This window comes from Polypterus senegalus, chromosome 11 (assembly GCF_016835505.1).
Source record: "Polypterus senegalus isolate Bchr_013 chromosome 11, ASM1683550v1, whole genome shotgun sequence".
Classification (NCBI taxonomy): domain Eukaryota; kingdom Metazoa; phylum Chordata; class Cladistia; order Polypteriformes; family Polypteridae; genus Polypterus; species Polypterus senegalus.
This window is the reverse complement of record NC_053164.1, coordinates 25,245,374-25,266,667: the sequence shown is the minus strand read 5'-3', so window position 1 is coordinate 25,266,667 and position 21,294 is coordinate 25,245,374. Positions and strand designations below refer to the sequence as shown.

The 21,294-nt window shown below is 37.3% G+C and overlaps 1 protein-coding gene across 10 annotated transcripts in view; it reads right to left on the bottom strand.

Annotated features, from left to right (window-relative positions):
• Positions 1–20,956, bottom strand: part of LOC120538749 (ryanodine receptor 1-like) — a 364,839-nt gene extending 343,883 nt beyond the window's left edge. For all 10 annotated transcript variants that reach the window (XM_039768185.1, XM_039768186.1, XM_039768187.1 and 7 more), the window contains exon 1: positions 20,722–20,956. In XM_039768185.1, the coding sequence (XP_039624119.1) occupies positions 20,722–20,769 (48 nt within the window). In that variant the 5' untranslated portion in view covers positions 20,770–20,956. The remainder of the gene's footprint in view (positions 1–20,721) is intronic.
• Positions 20,957–21,294: the final 338 nt, after the last annotated feature.

The window sequence follows — 21,294 nt, the reverse complement described above, 5'->3', positions numbered from 1 at the left end:
CAGGGTGCCAGCCCACTGCAGGGTACACACACACACACACCAAGCACACACTAGGGACAATTAAGGATTGCCAATGCACCTAACCTACATGTCTTTGGACTGTGGGAGGAAACTGGAGCACCCGGAGGAAACCCACGCAGACACGGGGAGAACATGCAAACTCCACTCAGGGAGGACCCGGGAAGCAAACCCAGGTCTCCTTACTGCACTACCACTGTGCCACTGTGATGCCCTGAAACAGCAACCATCAACAAATAATTCCCAAAATGGCTTCACACAAAAGAAAAAGAGCATGGCATTGCTGAAGATTTTTTTTACTTATTTAATAACAAATTGCGCTCAAAAAAGAAATGTGAGCACAAGATTCCTTAAAATGTGAAACTCCCAAAAGTTTGTCTCAATCATTTTATGATGCCAAGGAGAAATGATGAAAAAAAATTAAAAACAAAAGTCTGATCATTACAACATGAGTAACTCCACACTTTGTCACCTTCTGGTCTACAAGATACCCTGTGGAAGACTGCAGATTGTATTGCCATTCAACCAACTCCTCTGATTGGAATGACATGCCATTCTTCCTACACAAACTGACTTCAAGTCTTCATGAATTTTTTACTACTCCTACACACATATTAATTTCTAGTCCTTTTGTCTTTTCTCTATTTACACATAAAAACACACACGCTAGTTACTTTAACTTGTGTGCAATCTCACACACTTATAAATAAAACCTCAGGACAGGAGGCAGGCCTGTCACACTGACATCTGTTACTTCCTGTCAGCTCATCTCTTTCTGCCTCCCAATGTGTAACAAGAAGGCAAAGGTTGAATTATTACCAGGTGTTGATTGGAGGACTGAATATACAAGAAAGCATTCTGCCTCATTGACCAAACAAAAGTACTGGGAATTCATGCTTTTTTTATTAATCCTCAAAAAGAAAACAAAGACAAATGCCATTGGAATGTCAGTCCAGTACAGCAAGGCTCTAACAATAATGAAGTGCATTAATGTTTCCTTATATCCCTGACAGATAAACTAAAGACTCTTCAGAGAAGCATATAATACAAGTATATCTATCTATCTATCTATCTATCTATCTATCTATCTATCTATCTATCTATCTATCTATCTATCTATCTATCTATCTCTTCTGGGTTTAATGCATGTTGAACAGTACTCATATAGATGAGTTGTTACTGTCATCTTTTGTTCAGTCAAATGTCTGAAGAGCCATTTGGCCTAAAGGAATGTTGTGACATTTGGGTTAACACATTTCACATTTTGGTAACCCATGTTTGTGTATTGACAGAAATAAACTTCACAAAAGGGTCACTATCTGTGTAATTAATAACAGAAGCAACTTTCTTGTCACTTTGACTAGCATAGCTGACTAAGAGGTTTTCTCGTCATGCTCCCATTGGAAGACAAGACCCAAGTTTGTATCCAGAATGTGTAGCAGTGGAAGGATGCTGAACTTCATACACATACAGGCCCTGTAAATCAAAAACCCCACAACTGATAAGAAGTACAAACTTAACAAGGAAACCAAGCACGGCTTGCTGGGAAAGTCTTACACAAGTTAAGTGATCATTTGGAATTAAAAAAAACAGCAAAATTCAGAAATAAAGCTGACCCCTAACGGAGCTGCACTTTGTAACAAATGTTTTTATAGTGTGGTCCCGGCGGGGCGCCCAGGAGAACATGAGGAGGGCTTGTGCCTCCTCCAGACCCATGAGGGCATCCGTCCTGGTTCTGTTGGAAGCCACGGTCGAGGGCATGGAAGCCCTACCCTGTAGGGGCCCGTGGTCACCGCCAGGCGGCGCCCAATGCCGTTTTACCCGTGTGGTCTTTGGCGGGGATGGAGCCCGGCGGGCGCTGGAGGACCAGAGGGGCGTGTGCCTCCTCCAGACCGAGTGGGGCGTCCGTCCTGGTTATGCAGGGGGCCTCGGGTAGGGGCTTTGAAGCCCAGCCCTGTGGACCCGTGGCCACCGCCAGGCGGGTCCCAGTGCCTGTGTTTTAATAACCCGGCACTTCCGCCACACCAGGAAGTGCTGGGCTAAGAGGTTTTCTCGTCATGCTCTTCAGTGGCCGACACTTCCGCCACACAGGGGTGTGGCCACCGCTAAGTGCCGGGAAGCAGCTGGAACCCATCCGGGCCCCATAAATCAAAAACCCCAGTCAGCTGGATAAGAGGCAGTGTTGGCAAAGCTTGAGAGAGGACAGGAGGCGGCCAGGAAGCAAGGCACAGAAACTGTGGGCCCTGGACTTTGGGGATTCAGTGCCAGCAGCACTGGGGTTTGTGAGTGATCATAACTTGCTGTACATAGTGTAAATAAAAGTGTGATGGGTGAAATAATGTTGTCCGTCTGTCTGTGCGGGTCAGCGTTCACAATAGTTAAACACAAAGAATAAGCAGGGCAAAGCCAAAGAAAGCTAAGTTAATACCATACTCAGTTAATAATAATGTGATGTCATTATACAAGCTATTTGTTCTAAGAATCCAAAGAAAGCTAGACTATGATTTTTATAATTGTAAGGAGCTTAACATACTATAATTCACATAATGCACAGTGAAGCAATGTGCTGCTGTCTCAATGGTCGTGGAACTTGTGTCTAGGTTTTCCTCATAACTGAAGGAACTTTCTCATGTACTCACCCTTTATTCCAAAATACCTCTTTAAATTTAATTGGCTGCTCTAAATAAACATGGTTTGAAGTGATAAAGGTGTGTACATTAACATTCCTTGGTTGTTACACAAATTCCTGCGTTAAGAATAATACTAATATGATAATCTTTGCCACTGAGAAATCATTTAATGGAAAAAGTATCATCAGAAAAAAAGATTGTATTGATGGAGTACATTAAATATATAATATGATGTAATTATAACAAAACAACCGGCCCACTATTTTAATCCCAATGCTGGCAGCAGTAGAGATGGGTGTAGCTCAGTATTAATGGGCAAAAAAAGAAAGAAAATTAATGGACAAAAGTGCTGTTTCCAGGTATTTATGAAAGTTTTGCAGTAATGCTACGGGTTTTGCATTAGATTTTACAGAAATACAGGTACTGCAGCAGAGAGGGCAAAATTGGGCATCACAGATGATGAACCTCTTTTTTGTGTGCTTTCAACCAGCAAATTCCATGTATTGAAAGATGTATTAAAAGAGCTTTGCTAGTTTCAGACAGCTACCTCTTTTAGGAGACTCTTGTAACATCACAAGACAAAAGCAGACTTGATCAACTTAAAGCTGAAATTCTTCAGTCAATAACTAACATGGATTACATTTCTTATAACATCCTGGGCAACATGAATGTAATTTAAGTATTGTCTTGAAAGTGGATTCACTGAGACGGCTTGCTAAGGGAACATAATTGTTTAAATAACATTGGTTCATAAACTGCTCTGAAAACAAAACCAAAAAAGGTTCAATAAAAATTCTAATCAAAAATATCAAAGGTGATACACTGCCATGTCAAAGTGGGTGACATTAACTACAGAGGCTTGGACAGTAAACAGGCAGGATAGTAAGCAAAGACTGAAAAATAAACCAACTTATATTTGATTTTCTGTACAAGCTGAAGTTATGACCACCAGACATGCAGTCAAATTCCACCAATAGGTATTCCATAAGAAAAAATATATAGACAGGGGTGGGGGTTGATTTGTTTTCAATCCTATTTTTGTAAAAATGTATCTATTTGTATGGAATGTATATATAAATAAATTTACATAAGCATTACAATACTACTGCTTCAAGAATCTAGTACCTTGGTTTTGAATCCCAAACCCTGTCTTTGTTTAAATGGACTGTGTAGGTTTTCTTCCAACATCTCCAAAGATGCATTTAAGTTTAACTGGCAAGTCTAAATTGGCCAAAAGTGGGTGCGTATATGAGCGACCCCAATAAAGTAGTCTAGAGCTGGCTCCTGCCTTATGCCGAAAGTGGCCAAGAAAGGTTGAAACCCAAAACTGGATAAATAGGTCTGAGGTTTGGATTAAATTGGTTATTTGGATTGATATGTTTAAGTTATTATATTATATTGCTACTCTCACAGAATGAAAAAAAAACTGGATTCTTGGCAGTTAGTAGAAATGGTAATTGATGAGAACAGTTATTTTAATTTTTTTTCCTTAAAATGAAAGGTGGATGAGCTAAACCTCAGCTATGCCACATCATTCTATCATCTAGCAAGATTAACTACTCACCAGCACTCTGTTTGGTGGGCAGCTTTGGTCATGGGGGTGGTGAAGGAAAACAGAAGACAGCAGGATTGGTTTACACGTGAAGTACTAAATTTACATTAAGAATCTGCTGTCTCAGCGGCTTCAAGTAGAGCTTCAGAGTTGCCCATTTGTGCTTTAACGTCTGTGCAAAAGAAAGCTGGAGATCTCAGAGTGTTTCATGTGAATGCAGTGGGCACAGGGGGAAGGGAGTTCTGAAAGAGACACCAGTCCTTTAGGCCATCGCTTAGCTCCGCATCAACACTTTCAACAATATACAAATCACTTAGCTACAAATTTCCAAAACAAAAAAAAAGAAATGATAAAGTAATGCAATAACAAGATGCTATTTGATCTCAAATACTCTTGTTTTCTAAAATTGGTAAATCAGGATAACTAATTCTTTACACTGACTTAAAATAAATATGAACAAGATTTCAAAGATTAAGGAAGGCATTTGGTAATGTCTGTTAGGTTTTGTTCTTCACCAGTGGGACTCAGTCAGTACAAGAATTTAAATTATGTAGTTAAATGCCTGAGTAATTAACATATCATTCTAAAGTCAAAGTTTGCTTTTTTATATTGCTTATTCAAGGCCCAGAACTTGGGAGAACATCCTGGCACTCGTGCCCACAAACGAGCCTTAGCATATGTGACAAAAAATGTCTAATAACAGGAAAGTTTAGGTTTTTGCATACAGTACAGCACAGGTCCTCAGTCTGGGATGGCTTGTTATTCAATTCAATGGTTTCTTAGTCCTTTAATTCTACCAAGTAAGACCTTTCTAATATGCAGATTTCCCTTTTCTGAGAAATGTTACATGACAGGAGAACATTAGCAATTTATAATCATTATATTGACATTGTCCTCCTTCATTATTTTTTTCAAATACTTTATTAAAGCAGTCAATTTATATCAAATATACATAGCAAGACCAAGTTACCCGGTGAATTATTGTTTCTCTAGTAGTTTGTATTTTATTTTAATTGGTAATTTAAAAAAGAGGAAGTAAATAACTGTGAATTAAGTTGTCTAAGAATTAAACTATTAAGGATTCTAGAATTTTAACAAAAAAATGTATTAAACTTAAGTCCAAAAAGTATGTTACATTAGCAGCAATAATGAGCTTCTAACTAAGAAGATGACAAGATGAAAATCTGCAATCACTGCAGAGCAATGACCAACAACCATGGTATTAAGCGATATTAAAATTTTAGTTATGTCTATTTAAAAATGTAATATTTTGATGACTTGCAGGTTTTAAACCTATTTAATCCTATTTTAATCAATTTCTACGTTTGTGTCTATAAAACTAATTATATGTTTATTAGAACATTAGAACATTAGAACATTAGAACAATCTAGACGAGAACAGGCCATTCAGCCCAACAAAGCTCGCCAGTCCTATCACTTATTTCCTCCAAGAAAACATCAAGTCGAGTTTTGAAAGTCCCTACCGTCTTACTGTCTATTACACTACTTGGTCGCTTATTCCAAGTGTCTATCGTTCTTTGTATAAAGAAAAACTTAATAATGTTTGTGCGAAATTTACCCTTAACAAGTTTCCAACTGTGTCCCCGTGTTCTTGATGAGCTCATTTTAAAGTCACAGTCTCGATCCACTGTACTAATTCCCTTCATAATTTTAAACACTTCAATTATGTCACCTCTTAATCTTCTTTTGCTTAAACTGTAAAGGCTCAGCTCTTTTAATCTTTCCTCATAATTCAACCCCTGTAGACCTGGAATCAGCCTAGTCGCTCTTCTCTGGACCTTTTCTAGCGCTGCTATGTCCTTTTTGTAGACTGGAGACCAAAACTGCACACAGGACTCCAGATGAGGCCTCACCAGTGCATTATAAAGGTTGAGCAGAACCTCCTTGGACTTGTACTCCACAGATCGTGCTATATAACCTAACATTCTGTTAGCCTTCTTAATGGCTTCAATATATGTGTATATATGTGTATATCATAATATCGTGATGTAAAGTAAGATAGCATTTTCAAACCCACTCAATCCAATTAAGGGTCTTGGATGGCAAGAGAGTATCTCAGCTGCACTGGGCACAAGGCAGAAACCAGTCCTGGACAGGGTGCCAGTCCGTCACAGGGCCCATTTACATGCATTCACACTAATATTGGGCCAGTATGGAACCACCAATTAACCTGGCACACAGAAGAACCAGAAGGAAAACGTAAGCAGAGAATGAGTAGACTATGTACCCGCTGACATCCACTGACAATGACTGGGAGCAGAAGTCTAATCCAGTTTCACAAGTAATGGAGTAACTTGATTAAAAAGATCCTTAATTAAAATTTACCTCCTCAAGTAATCGGGTAAGGGAGGAAGGCAAACAAAGCACAGATGCTAATCCCAACAGGATGCATTAGAAAAAGTCAGTGGTTTAGTAATATTTCAATGCAGTTGTCTATCGATACTTTAATACTAAGTTAGCACACAAACACACACAAAGAGCTATGCAGTACAATCTAAAATGAGGACAAGTCAGTTTTACCCAAGACTTGCCTGATGCCATAAGATGATCTATGGCTAACTTTGGCCTGTGTATTGTTATGGTGTTGTGAGAGCCAGCCCGACCACAGACAGACAGACACCGTTGTTAAGTCCTCCACACACAGTTTATTTACACTACGTACAAAGATCACAGTCCCCACACAACCCACAGTGCTCCAGCACCAAACACCCTTTTCTTGGGTATCTCAATGCTCCTCTTTGGGCCACCTTCCCTCCACTCTCCGAAGCCTTATCTGCTGCCTGCCGACTCCCACACCTCGACTGTTGGAAGGCGGCCCCTTTTATGCTCACCCAGATATGCCCCTGTTGCCCCTTGATGAATCTTCGGTGGCACTTCCTGGTGTTGCGGAAGTGCTGCACAAGCACCTGGAAGCACTCTGTGTGACCCTGGAATTCCTTCCATGGCTCTAGGATCCAGCAGGCGCCCCTTGACGGTGGCCACAGGCCCCTATAGGGTTCCCGTGACCCTCATAGCAACCAGGGCGGCTATCCTCTCGTGCTCCGGGGGAGGCATAATCCCTGTCTCAGTCCTTCCAGGTGTCCCGGCTGGGTATGGCACCCAGCTGCCTGCAACAGAGTGTAACTTAACTTTCCGCTTTTTCATATTATTAGGGATGTCTGATGGCTCTAGATATTTCCTGTTATCTGTGTTTCCCTCTCCTTCTTTAAACAAAAATACACACTTAAACAAAGTCAGTACTCTTTACATGTACCTATCTATGAATGCACTTTAGTCTAATAATGCAAAGAAAAATACAGCCTCTTGTTTTTTCACAATTTTTTTTGCTTTTACAGACTAATCTTATGAACATTCACAATAGAATTCCAAAATTTGTAATAGCATTTGATCACACCTTCATTACTTCCTCAACTTGTAAGTGTTAGTTGATTTTTGCATCCACCAGAAATGCAGATTGATGGCTCAAAACATTTTTCAAAGAACTACATGGGTGCCAAAATAACTGTTTTCAAGTAAACGTAAAACAAACAAGTAAGTTAACACGAATCTTAAAGACAAACCTAACCCTTTTTATTTCATAAAAGTCTTTCCATTACCCTTAGAAACATAACATTCCCTTCTAGCCAACATTTGTCTATGCGGCAATTGGTGTGAAAACAAAGAAGAGCTGCAGAAAAGCATGGGTTTTAAAAACAAAATTCTGTGAACATTAGAACATTAGAACATTAGAACAATCTAGACGAGAACAGGCCATTCAGCCCAACAAAGCTCGCCTGTCCTATTCACTTGTTTCCTCCAAGAAAACATCAAGTCGAGTTTTGAAAGTCCCTAAAGTCTTACTGTCTACCACACTACTTGGTAGCTTATTCCAAGTGTCTATCGTTCTTTGTGTAAAGAAAAACTTCCTAATGTTTGTGCGAAATTTACCCTTAACAAGTTTCCAACTGTGTCCCCGTGTTCTTGAGGAACTCATTTTAAAATACAAGTCTCGATCCCACTGTGCTAATTCCCTTCATAATTTTAAACACTTCAATCATGTCACCTCTTAATCTTCTTTTGCTTAAACTGTGAAGGCTCAGCTCTTTTAATCTTTCCTCATAACTCATCCCCTGTAGACCTGGAATCAGCCTAGTCGCTCTTCTCTGGACCTTTTCTAGTGCTGCTATGTCCTTTTTGTAGCCTGGAGACCAAAACTGCACACAGTACTCAAAGTGAGGCCTCACCAGTGTGTTATAAAGGTTGAGCATAACCTCCTTGGACTTGTACTCCACAGATCGTGCTATATAACCTAACATTCTGTTAGCCTTCTTAATGGCTTCTGAACACGGTTGGGAAGTTGATAGCTTGGAGTCCACTATGACTCCTAAATCCTTCTCATAAGGTGTACTCTCGATTTTCCGACCACCCATTGTGTATTCAAACCTAATATTTTTACTTCCTATGTGCATAAAGTATAGAATTTGGTTACATGACTCTGTAATATACGTATATACTGTATGCGTTTTTTTTTAAAGTTTACTGGATTAACCATCAGTGCAGTCTGTACTTTACTCGATTATTAATATAATTGATAGTGACATCATTAGTTTTTGGCTAACTATAGGCCAAATTTAAAAATTGAATTCTTCACACATGGAGCTATAAATGTCTTATCTTAGTTCCTTTTACCTTACAGAATTTATTAATGGCAGTGTTCTTGAGTGTACTCTATGATCATAAGATGCAGATATTCATGAATTTTTGAAGATTAATAAAACTACTGTAAGAGACTTTGGCTACAGACTCTACATACTCTAGACCTGATCTATCTACAACTATAAGTGAAAAATATTTCAATTATGACTGTAGACTACATTATTTTAGCATAGCATATTCTGTGATATATCAGCATTTAATCAGATAAATATTTACACCTGAGCACTTTATCATTGTGCTGCACAACAAACATAAATGCACAAAATTAAAATAAGCTTCTTTATACAATTGTATGTTGTGATAACCTTATAAAAATACCTGTATTAACAGGATGTCGTGAGATGTGCATAGATTATGTCTTTCAATTTAGAATGTATAGTAACATTATTATTAGGTCAAGTACTGCTGCTTCCAAGATCAGGTTTATTTTACAGGCCAAGACACTGCTTCTGTGCAGATTGCAAGTTCTCTTAATATCTGCATGAGCCATCTATAATCACTGTAGTTTTCTCACACAACTTAAGCACAAACATTTAAAGAGATCAGCTGCATCTATATTGGCCCTTTATGTCTTAAGGTTTGTATGTGAGTGAGCGTAACTTGGGATGGGTTGATCTGTAACTGATACTTTCAGAACAGTCTTTAACTTATTGTGACCCTGGATTAAGAAACTGGGCGGAAGAGAGTTTAATGTGTCCTTTAAGCCAATATTGCAGTTACCCTAAATGGTTAGAATTGCCATATCATCTGTTTAAGTTTCTTCATTTCTTATGATATGAACTCAGCTCTTTAGTAGTTTTAGCAGTATGTAACAATTAAGATATTGCTCTACTGATAAATTAAACTCTGGCTTCCGTTGCTCATATTCTATTGCATTTGCACACTAAGAAGTATGGTGTGGTATACTAGAAGAACTAATCCTATCAATCAATCAATTCATTTGTACTCTAAAATCATCACAAGATATTCACACAGGATCACATTTGCATCCACATATACCAAAGATGCGACTGGTGATTCTAAAAAGCTCAGTTTGAGTGAACGTAATTGTACATTCAGTCAATTAATTCAAAAAATAAAAAAAATGGGTGGCATGATGGCACAGTGGTTACCCCAACCAAGTCGAAGTCTATGTGTAGTTGTAAAGTCAATACAGACAATAACTAAAGCAGCATTTAAATCTAGTCTCTGGGAGCTGTCAGGAAGCAGCTCAAACCATTACACGATTAAGCCACATTCTTTATCTGGTAGTTTTTCTAAAAATGTTTTTTACATTTTTTTTTATCATAATGTTTTAGTTAATTTTGTTTTCATGCCAGATCTCAACAAGGAACCTACAGTAAACTACTTTAAAATATTACTCAGTATGGCAGTGGCAAATCACTGTTGTTGTTGTATCCTATCATTAATACTGCTACTCATCTCTGTTTCACAGCCTACTAAGTTAGATTTCCATATAAAATCTGCTTTATCTGTGATACCTGATACACTAGCGTGATATGTCACAGTACATTTGAACAATTAGACGAGAAAAAAAGAGTAGGTTTTGAATGTTTTCATTTTGTATCATTTGATTGTTGGTTTATCTTTCTTTTTTCTTTCTTTACTCATTCCACTGTATTTGTGAACAAGCAGAACAATTGTAATGTTTTGCTATAGACATTTAGATCTCAACAGTCCAGTTGCACAATGATAAGTCTGAAAGATTATCTAAGTTATGCATAGACATTCTGCTGTATCATTCCATGAGGAACTAGTCTTAAACATGCTTCTTTATATTTAGACATATTACTACTGTAAAATATCGCTATAAAAAACAAAACACAGAGCTGAATATTGGAGAAAAAACATCAAGACTCATCTTGCAGTACCATAAGTTTGGGATTTATCTTTTAATTTTCTCATCTCGATGTTCACCCACACTTTTCTTTACTGATCCAAAAGATTAGTCACTTAAAGCCTAAATGATATTGTTAGGTGGATGAAAACACATTAAAATAATTTTGCAAAAATGTTTCAGGCATTTAAAAAAATCGTGGCCTTTCCAGCTGAAAAGCTGTAGTCAACTTCTAATTTACAAGAAAAATGCCATAATCATGATTAAAAAATTACTGAAATCATCCATTATCCAACCCGCTATATCCTAACTACAGGGTCATGGGGGTCTGCTACAGACAATCCCAGCCAACACAGGGCGCAAGGCAGGAAACAAACCCCGGGCAGGGCGCCAGCCCACCGCCGGGCACACACACACACCAAGCACACACCAGGGACAATTTAGAATCGCCAATGCACCTAACCTGCATGTCTTTGGACTGTGGGAGGAAACCTACGCAGACACGGGGAGATCATGCAAACTCCACGCAGGGAGGACCCGGGAATTGAACCCTGGCCTCCTAATTGTAAGGCAGCAGCGCCACCCACCGTACCACCCTACTAAAATCATGATACCCTAAAATCTTCATACTGTGCAATGCACAAAACATTACAATCAAAAATGTGGCAGCATCTAATCTATTTAAAATATTTACAAATGGATACAACTAATTGGACTTATATCACTTCTTTATAATGGTAATCCTCTCATGGTGAAAGGCCATCACACAGACATATTCTGTTAGCTTAGGCATCTGTTGTTATTTATTACTATTGTTTTTATACAGCTCAATGGCACAATCATTTTCTTCAGAATAAGATTACATGAATGATATATATCAACATATAATGATTTGAAGCAACAAATATTTATTTATGAAAACATATTTACGGATAAAAGAAATTGAAAGATAAGTCTATTTTCCTGATATTAGGCTTTGTACTGTCAAAGCATTCATTTACTGTAGTGTAGCTCAAGCAGCGTAATGAGAGACAAATTACTAGATGCTGCTCAGACAATGGGATCAAGCCCATCTCCATAGATAAACACATGCTGTCCAAAATAGCTCATCATTTCCGATTCATGCAATTACTGCTAAATATTGCTAAATCAAACTTTAGATTTAAAGATCTCTGTGTTGCCACTTTTAGCTAAGCTATTTTTTCATGAATCTACTGCCACCCATTAAAAAAATGCTTTAAAGCATTTTGATATAAGTTGCTTGTGGAATTATTCATTTTTTTACCCACAGTTATTGCTGAACAATTGATTTTTAAAGTAATAGCTGGTGTTAATGTTGTTTACTCCCATAATAATTTTGATCCCTGCCTTCCACACTTCCATCTGTTTTTGCCAATGGGTCTATTCTAACCAGAGATGAAGAACCAACCCTGGAAATAGAACTTGTATAATGTATAAAGTTTATAAAATAAAGTGTAGTAGTCACACATATAACCACACTCATTCTTACAAAGCCAATTTCAAACTGCGACTCCAAATAAGCTACATATCTTTTAAGTTGTGAGATAAGACTTGAGTATCCGAAGAACATTGACACACACAGGAACAACTCAAGAACTTGACTTGAAAAGACCATTACTAGGCCAGCATCAGAACGCAAACAACTGGGACTGTAAGGCATCAGAGTGAAATAAATACTTGGTCAACACTCCACACAACTTTGCCTCATTTACTTGTTGTGCCATTTCTTAATTTGCAAAAGCTTCCATTGACAGATTCAGCTCCTTCAATTTTGTCTCACAACTTAAAGCTCTCAATCAGTTAGTTCTTCCTCATAGTTTATATACTACCATTATGTCCCTTGTAACATGATAACTAAAACTTGAGACAGCATTCCCAATTCAGACAACTATAACACTATAAGGCTTTCAGCAGAATCTTTTGTTATCCAACATCTTATTAGTCTTCTAAATTGCTTATGCACTGTACAACTACTGGTCCAGGATAATTATAAGTTTGCACAGACAAGTGTGTTTTTCATAGGATACAAATATTACACTATTTAATTATATCAAAGGTTATCTTAATCGAATGTCAATAGTTTTACATTTAGTCACATTAAACTTCATTTGTCACACTTCTTTTGGAAATACCTGAATTAGAACATTAAAAAATTTGACAAGAACAAGCCAAATTGTGCCCAACAAAACTCACCAATCCCATCCACCTAATTCCTTCAGAATAACACCAAGGTCCCTAACGTTCTACTCTCCACCATACTCCTTGGTGAATTATTCCATGTGTCTATAGTTCTCTGTATAAAGAAAAACTTCATAACATTTCTGAAAAATTTAGCCTTAAGAAGTTTCCAGCTGTTCTTGCTGAATTCGAAAGTAACCATCTTGTGCTGCTGTAACAATTCCTTTCATAAAGTTAGATACTTTAATCATGTCACCTCTTAATCTCCTTCTGTTTAAACTGTTTATCTGCTTCAATGAGGGTCATTTGAAATTGTAATTAACTTTGATGTAAATTTGATTTTTGTCCATCAACCAATTTTCTACAACAGCTTTTTCCAGTTTAGGTTGTGCGGTCAAGAACAAGTTATAGTAGCATCTGGTGAGGGCAATAACTTTAGATGAGATAACACTTTTATATTAATTATTATTTTTAAAAAAAATTAATGGCCTAGTACTGATCTTTTAAGTACTCCATTTTGTACCTACAGTAAAACATTTCTATAACAGCTTTTTTGTTCTGATACCAATTCTAACTCTCCATGCTGATTCCTGTATCTTTTGTAATTAGACTTACTTGGAGTAAAACATCAAAATCTTAATGAAAGATAAATAAAAGCTAAAGTAAATTCTGTAATCTACTATAATCTAATGCTTTTGTTGTACCCTTATTAAACTCAAGTATATTTGTTAAACATAATCTTAGCCAGTGTGTACTTACTGCTGTAACATTTGTAATTAATAGCTTTCTATTGTCCAAATGACTTGAAATTTTGCACACTTACTCACTTCCGATGACAATACATGTATCAATAATCTTTTTCACTAACTGACCAATTAATCCATGTTAATTAAGAAATGAAATTTTCATGTGAACAATAGTTCAAGATTTCACCAATAGATGGCGCTAGTAATGGATAGAACTAAAACAAACCAAAGACTAAAAAGTTGAAAATTATATATATATATATATATATATATATATATATATATATATATATATATATATATATATATATATATAAATACTTTTTAAGAACCATGCTTATATTAAGTTAATTATCCTTCTATATAAAAGCAGTCGGGATTGTCGTTCCATCCCGTGAGTGCTACGCAGGCGCGGAGTTTCGCACACGCCCCGTCCATTTTGCAATGCACTATGGGATTTGTGGTTTCGTTTTTCAGGTAAAAGATGATTTTCTACTCCAGACTGTGCGATATCTTCTTCTTCTTTCTTACTATATTAAAGCAGTCGGGATTGTCCTTCCATCCCGTGAGTGCTACGCAGGTGCGGAGTTTCACACACGCCCCGTCCATTTTGCAATACACGATGGGATTTGTGGTTTTGTTTTTCCAGGTAAAAGATGATTTTCTACTCCAGACTGTGCGATATTTTCTTCTTCTTTCTTACTATATTAAAGCAGTCGGGATTGTCCTTCCGTCCCGTGAGTGGAAAGCGTAGCGGTATTCCGCTTATCACAGACTTACTACTTGCAGCTTGCAGTACGAAGCGACATGATGTGAGCAGAGTTCTGGTGCTCCCATCATTCCCTTGCTTTTTGTGAGCGTCGCTGGAAAAATAGACAAAATTATGTCTCTGGAAATAATTAATGTTGATGGAGTACAAATGCCTCACCGTGTAGTAAATATCAAATACGAAACTACGAGTATTAAAGTAATTGCGCTCAAATGCAATATAACCAAATTAATGAGTTTGTATAAAATATCAAATTGATCTACATATTGAATTGCCTTAAGAAGTGGTCAACTTAAAAGTCGGTCGCCTTAAAAGGCGGGTCAGCCTAGTATTAAGTTAAAAAGTGTACTAAAAAGTAAAAAATAAGACTCTCATACATCACTCGTAAAATAAAACCGTGGTCGCTTTTCATCAATCAACATTCAAAAAACGCCCACCTTTTATGTGGAGAGTGATGTATGAGAGACTTATTTTTTACTTTTTAGTACACTTTTTAACTTAAGATAAGCATGGTTTTTAAAAAGTATTTTTTATATATAAATTATTATAAGATCAGTACTTGCTAACTTCTAGCCTTTAATTTCTATGGTATTTGCTGATTTGTAAAAAAAAAAAAACCAAAACAACGATTAAAGGTCTGAAACTAATAATCAGTACTTTTTACTTTTTTAAGCACTCCTTAGAAAATGTTATATGGCCAATGATTTTTTTTCCTTTTAGACTTAGTACTTCTGGTAGCTCCTTACTCAATGCAAGTCCAAAAGATTCAGTATTTAATTGTTACTACTTGCAGCTAATATGAAGTTTCTGGCTTCCTCACAGGTAAAAATGTCTTAACAACATAAATTGAGAGAATAGGGTGTATGTTTTCTTCATATTTTTTTTCTGTCCTGCTGACATATGACAATCAACTTGTGTTGATTTCACTTGATCTTAAAAAACCTTTACTTGCTGCTTAGTTGTTCTTTACTGATAAATTAGTTTGTGAATTAGTACCAATATCCATCTCCCACTATTTTATATCAGTTCTATTTTCCCTATAAACTGATGTTTTTTTTGTGTTTCAAAGGCCTATGGTTAGCAGTGGTTTTATTTACTTTATAGATCACCCACTTAGGAGATCAGTTCGCATGGTCACCTCAGGATTATGTAGTCTGTTTTTTCCTGTCTAGCATCATGGGGAGCTGGAGACTACCACAACCAAACTGGATGCAAATCAGGAGCCAAGCCTTAATGATATGCCAGGCAACTGCAGGACACACACACACATCTACACTCATTCATAATGAGCTCTTTAATGACAAAAACAAGAAAACTAGAGGCCTACACACAATCTTTCATCAATATTCATAAGTAAAGTGTTTATAAACTGCTCTACAATGATGTACAAAGACCAAGCATTTTGTATAACCCAGATTTTCACAGCAAGTCAGTTCTGATGACTGACTGCCCAATCTAACTGCAGGGATTCCTAAAACCTGCTAATTTAATGGATTTAAGGTCTGTGTATTCCACTTTCAGTGCTTTCATTGGAACACCTAGTATTTCACTGTCATCAGCTTGTGAGCTCCATTGAACTACTGTGAAATGAAGGTCTGATCTCAGAAGGACCCCAAGATGAGGATGTACTGTAGAAAAGACAATGTTGATACGGTGTCAAATAAGATCTACATACAACAGGAGTCTTCACTGAGAAAGAAAATGGTAAGCAGGGAGGACTTTTTCTGACAGAGGAAAATGTCAAGAACCTAAATCAAGTCAAGTCAAAGTCAAAGTGAACTTTATTGTCACCTCAACCATATACAAGTATACAGATCGACGAAATTGCGAAGCTCTGGGTCCACAGTGTAACAACATGACATGCAAATAATACATTAAAAATAGAATTAAAATTAAGATTTCAATTTAAAATTAAAACATAAACAAGACAAAATATTGTGCAAAGACAAGACAGAGAAGTAGCAGCAATATTGATGTTTAGTTAGCAATATGGACATTGATACAATGTATGGTATTTGCAATCTTGATATGTAAATATAGTCAATAGATATGCAATATAATAAATAAATAATAAGTAATAGATATAGATAATACAGAAATTATCAGTGTATGATAATAGTTGTTTAAAACATTTGTAAACAATGACAGGTCAGAATGTTTCACAGCAGAAGGATATCAAGAATATCAAAATACTTACAAGTCAGTATGAGATTTTCTGTTCTTTTCTACATGCACACTCGTCTTTGCAGGAAAGTCGCTTGCATGTATAAAAGTTCTGTTTTTAGAGGTGGTGGCCGTGTGGAAGATACCAGGTGACAGCATGTTGTTAAAGAGTCTGACAGCATGGGGGTAAAAACTATCCTGCAGTGTCTTCTCTTGGATGGCAGAAGTGTGAAAAGTCCATGTGAGGGGTGTAAGGGGTCCTGCACAATGCGGTAGGCCTTGCTGACACTGCATTTGTAAAATATGTCCTGTAGTGAAGGGAGAGGCACCCTAATAATGTACTCTGCTGTCTTCACTGTCCTTTGTGGGCGCTTGTGGTCGGATATGCTGCAGTTGCCATACCAGACAATGATGTAGCTGGTCAGAACACTCTCAATGGTGCCTCTGTAGAACATGGTGAGGATGGAAGGGGGAAGACTTGCTTGCTTCATCTGCCTCAGGAAGTGTAGTTTCTGCTGGGCTTTCTTCATTAGTGATGAGGTGTTATACGTCCACGTAAGTTCCTCAGTTATGTGCACACCGAGGAACTTGGTACTCCTAACAGTCTCCACATGTAAACCGTTGATGCTGAGTGGGATGTGGGCAGGATGTGATTTTCTGAAATCCAATTATCTCTTATCTCTTTTGTCTTGTCGACATTGAGAGATAGATGGTTGTCTTCACACCATGCAGACAGCCGTTCCACCTCATCTCTGTATGCTGTTTCATCATCCCTGCTTATCAGTCCCAGCACCGTCGTATCATCCGCAAAATTGATGATGTGGCTGGTGTTGTCAGTGGCTGTGCAGTCGTGAGTCAGCAGGGTGAAGAGCAGTGGACTAAGCACGCAGCCCTGTGGTGCTCCAGTGCTCAGTGTGATGACGCTGGAAGTGCTGCAGCCCATCCGAACTGTCTGGGGCCTCTCTGTCAAGAAGTCCAGGATCCATTTCCAGAGGGTGGTGTTCAGGCCCAACCTACTCAGTTTTACAACTAACTTTTGAGGGATGATTGTGTTGAAATTGTGATAGACAACATCAAAATTAAGCAATGTTTATAGTACAGGCCTTCCCTGAATTCATTACTCCAGCGAGTAAAGAGGAGTCATATGTTGAAAGGTGGTTCCCAAGTAAAATCATACAACTGACAATCAAACAATGACCCTAGAATCTCATAAATAATGTGCCAACACCATGCTGAAACTGCAATTGTCCAGAGGCCATGACACATCTCGTAGCCCTGGGCATTTTCTACAGAAAAGTATAGTTTAACTGTCAAAACATTTCAGGAATGGATAACTGAAGATGTGTTTGGACATATGAAGTTAACTCGCATGAAGGATTCAGGAGAAATTGAAGCAATTATATCCCAATCTAATACAGTGGAAAGAAGAAAAAAATCTGCAACACAAACATATCATCACTCCAACCAGGAGAGACACATAAGCTCAGTCTTCTGACATCATTATTTGGTAAACTGCATAGTATAAAGAGATTTCCACAAAACACAGTCAACACAGAATCAGAGTGCAACCTAGAAGTATCCTAACTCACAAAGGTAATTAAACTGGGTGCTTGATTTAACATCCTGTTGCCACATGTTACTTAATAAGAAAAGGAGCCCCAGAAAGCAAATTATATCTGCGTCGCAATGCTGGTATGTCTCTGTGTTTCAGTAAAGTTTTGCTCAAGAAAACTAAAAAATGCTCAGACAATTACAAATTAGCAAACTTTTCACTCAAAGTGAGTTTAAAATATAAGTGAGGGGACATCTATGTGACTGCCACTTTTGAACCATTACCTTTTTTTTGTTAGACAAGGCAAGTAATACAGTGAAGATATTTGAACTATTAAATTAAGGAATTACAGCCTGGTTCAAGACAGCCAACTGTGAAATGTGATCAACATCTCTCCATTCCTGCCACGTGCATGAGCACACATTCACAGGCATGCCTGAAGCCCCGAGTCTCAGAGATGGATTTTATTTTTGGAGTTTGCACCTGTTCTTCTCACATTCTCCTAAACTGCAGAGGAGCAGATAGTTTGTGGCTTCTGCTCTCACTCATCAGGGATGTTCTGGACAGTCTCTTTGCTCACATTTACACTGCTAAAGGGGGATGGGGTGCTGTTCAGAAGGGTTTGAAAATTGAGCTTTTTTCACAAAGCAAAATAAAATTGTGTTTCTAGTTGGACAAACGCCACCTTTAAAGAAAATTTGAATTACTAGATGCTGCAAAGTTTAAAACCTCTATTTTGAGAAATCTCGTCGCTTCTTCATGTCAAAATACTTAAATTATAGTACTTATTTAGAAAGTTCTGCATAATGAACGTAACAACTATCAAATATCAACTCAGGAAAGTACTACTTTTCTAATGGAATTAACATTCCTGTGTCTTTGATCTAAAATAAGGATATGGTAAATATGGTAAGACAGATATATATATATATATATATATATATATATATATATATATATATATATATATATATATATATATATATATAAAAACACACACACAAATTACATGTTTTTTTAACTTTGTAGCACATTTTTGGTAGCAGGATCTTGCACTTTAACTGCTGGGGAACCTTTTGTGTGAAGTCTGATGCCCTGTCTGTGTTTTGCACCCACATACCAAAGTTCTACTGTGATTGTGAATTTCATTCATTCAGATATTCATTTTCACTTGTAAATTTCCCTAATTAGAAACAGTGTCACTGTGTGTCCTGTGATTCAGCACTGTTCTCTTCATGGATAGTGTCAATTAATGCTGAGGAGTTGGACTTTGGTTTCACTGCAGCAATGATCAGGACAAACTGGGAAAGTAAACGAGTAAAAAGTAATAATTTCCTTACACTCAAAATTATATTTAATCAATTATTTAATAATATAATCCATTTACAAATCAGGAGTGCTGTAATCTCAGTCTATTAGAATGTGTTTTCAAAATCTACCCTTTGCCAGTAGAGGATGTAAACTAAACAGTGGCCCATAATTATAATGATTTTGAAATACCATGGACTTATATAAATTTAATAACCAAAAAAAAATCAACTTTTAAAACAAAGCTTTCTTTCCAAAAAAGATTATAGCAGGGCAGATGAACTAAAGCACTAGGCAAGGGCATTTAAAGTGAAAGAGATGCCTTGTTTTTGTTCAATCTTTATTCACCATAATCTACTATGCATTAGTTTACACCTTGGTCAAACATAAGCAACGGATTTAATGATTTAAATCAGTCTCTCTTCAAAAGCCTCCCTTGGGATTTCTTATTTCACTAAAACAAATCCCAGCAAAGCAAATGCAAAGTGCTGGAAAATTAATTTAGGACACTCTCCATCTCTCCCGAGCCTACTTCTCACAGAGCCATTTTTAGCAGACAACTATAAAAAGAAACTGCTGCCACTACATTAAAAGAAATTAGAAAAAGCACTGTATAAATGGAATTAAAGAATGCCTAGATTATTAATTCAGTTTGTAGTTTAGAGCGATAGTATGTGATATTTGTTGGACATGGAGTTATGTACTTAATAAGATGCTGCTACAGTATAAACAGGACATAAACAGACTACTTTAACTATGAAAATAGGGAGCATCTTTTCTACTCCAGGAGGTTAAAGCCAAGCTCATTGGCCATACATTAAAGACCATCAGTATGAAATATGATGAAATATGGGATACAATATGCAGGAACTGGAACTACTTTGGAACTGGCTCATGGTTTGGGTGAATCTCATGGATCATCTACAGTAACATTCAAAAGGAAAGAAATGTTCGTTGATGACATGTAAATCCAAGCTGCCTAAAGCTGATTGGATAGATAGATAGATAGATAGATAGATAGATAGATAGATAGATAGATAGATAGATAGATAGATAGATAGATAGATAGATAGATAGATAGATAGATAGATTTCCTGTCCATTGAATTGTAGCTAGTGTGAATACAATTAGACTAACTTTGGAACCAGATAAAAAGTTAGTATAGCCATTTTCTTTCTTGGTGCACAAAAAAAACACAAAAACTAGAATAAAAGTAGCTGGAAATACTTACAGTCCTAAGAAACTGAATTTCCTCTTCACCCTCTCCTCCCTCAGCCATTGTGGTTGAAGATGTGTTCTTTCTACTTCAGTGAAGTGTCTCCTTCTGCCTTCAATATCTCAGCCTCAGTATCTCTCTGTTTCTCTTTCTCTCTCTCCCTTTCTCTCTGTGTTTCTGAGTGGGTGTACTGTTCAGGCTCCCTCTTCCAGCCCTCTCTGCAGAGCGGCAGAGAGCAGGCTGTTCCACAATAAACCACACATCAAGGAAAAAATAAACCAGCTTGACAGTTTTGTGACCCTCCCACCATGCCAAGAACTGACACACCACCTGCACTTCCCCTTCCCACCTCCTGTTGCGAGACTCCACCTACATCTAGAAAACACCCTGCCCCATTTTTCTTTTCCCAAGACAGCAACACATGCAAGCAAAATTCAAGTGTAAAGAATTCATTATTTGTCATTTCTCGAATAGGGGTCATTAAAGGGGAATATCCAGTCAGTATTTTTAGGTCAGATAATCTACCCATTTATTGTGACTTGTCTGTTGGTAGGATCTTACCTATGATGCCTCAGAGAAATCAACTGT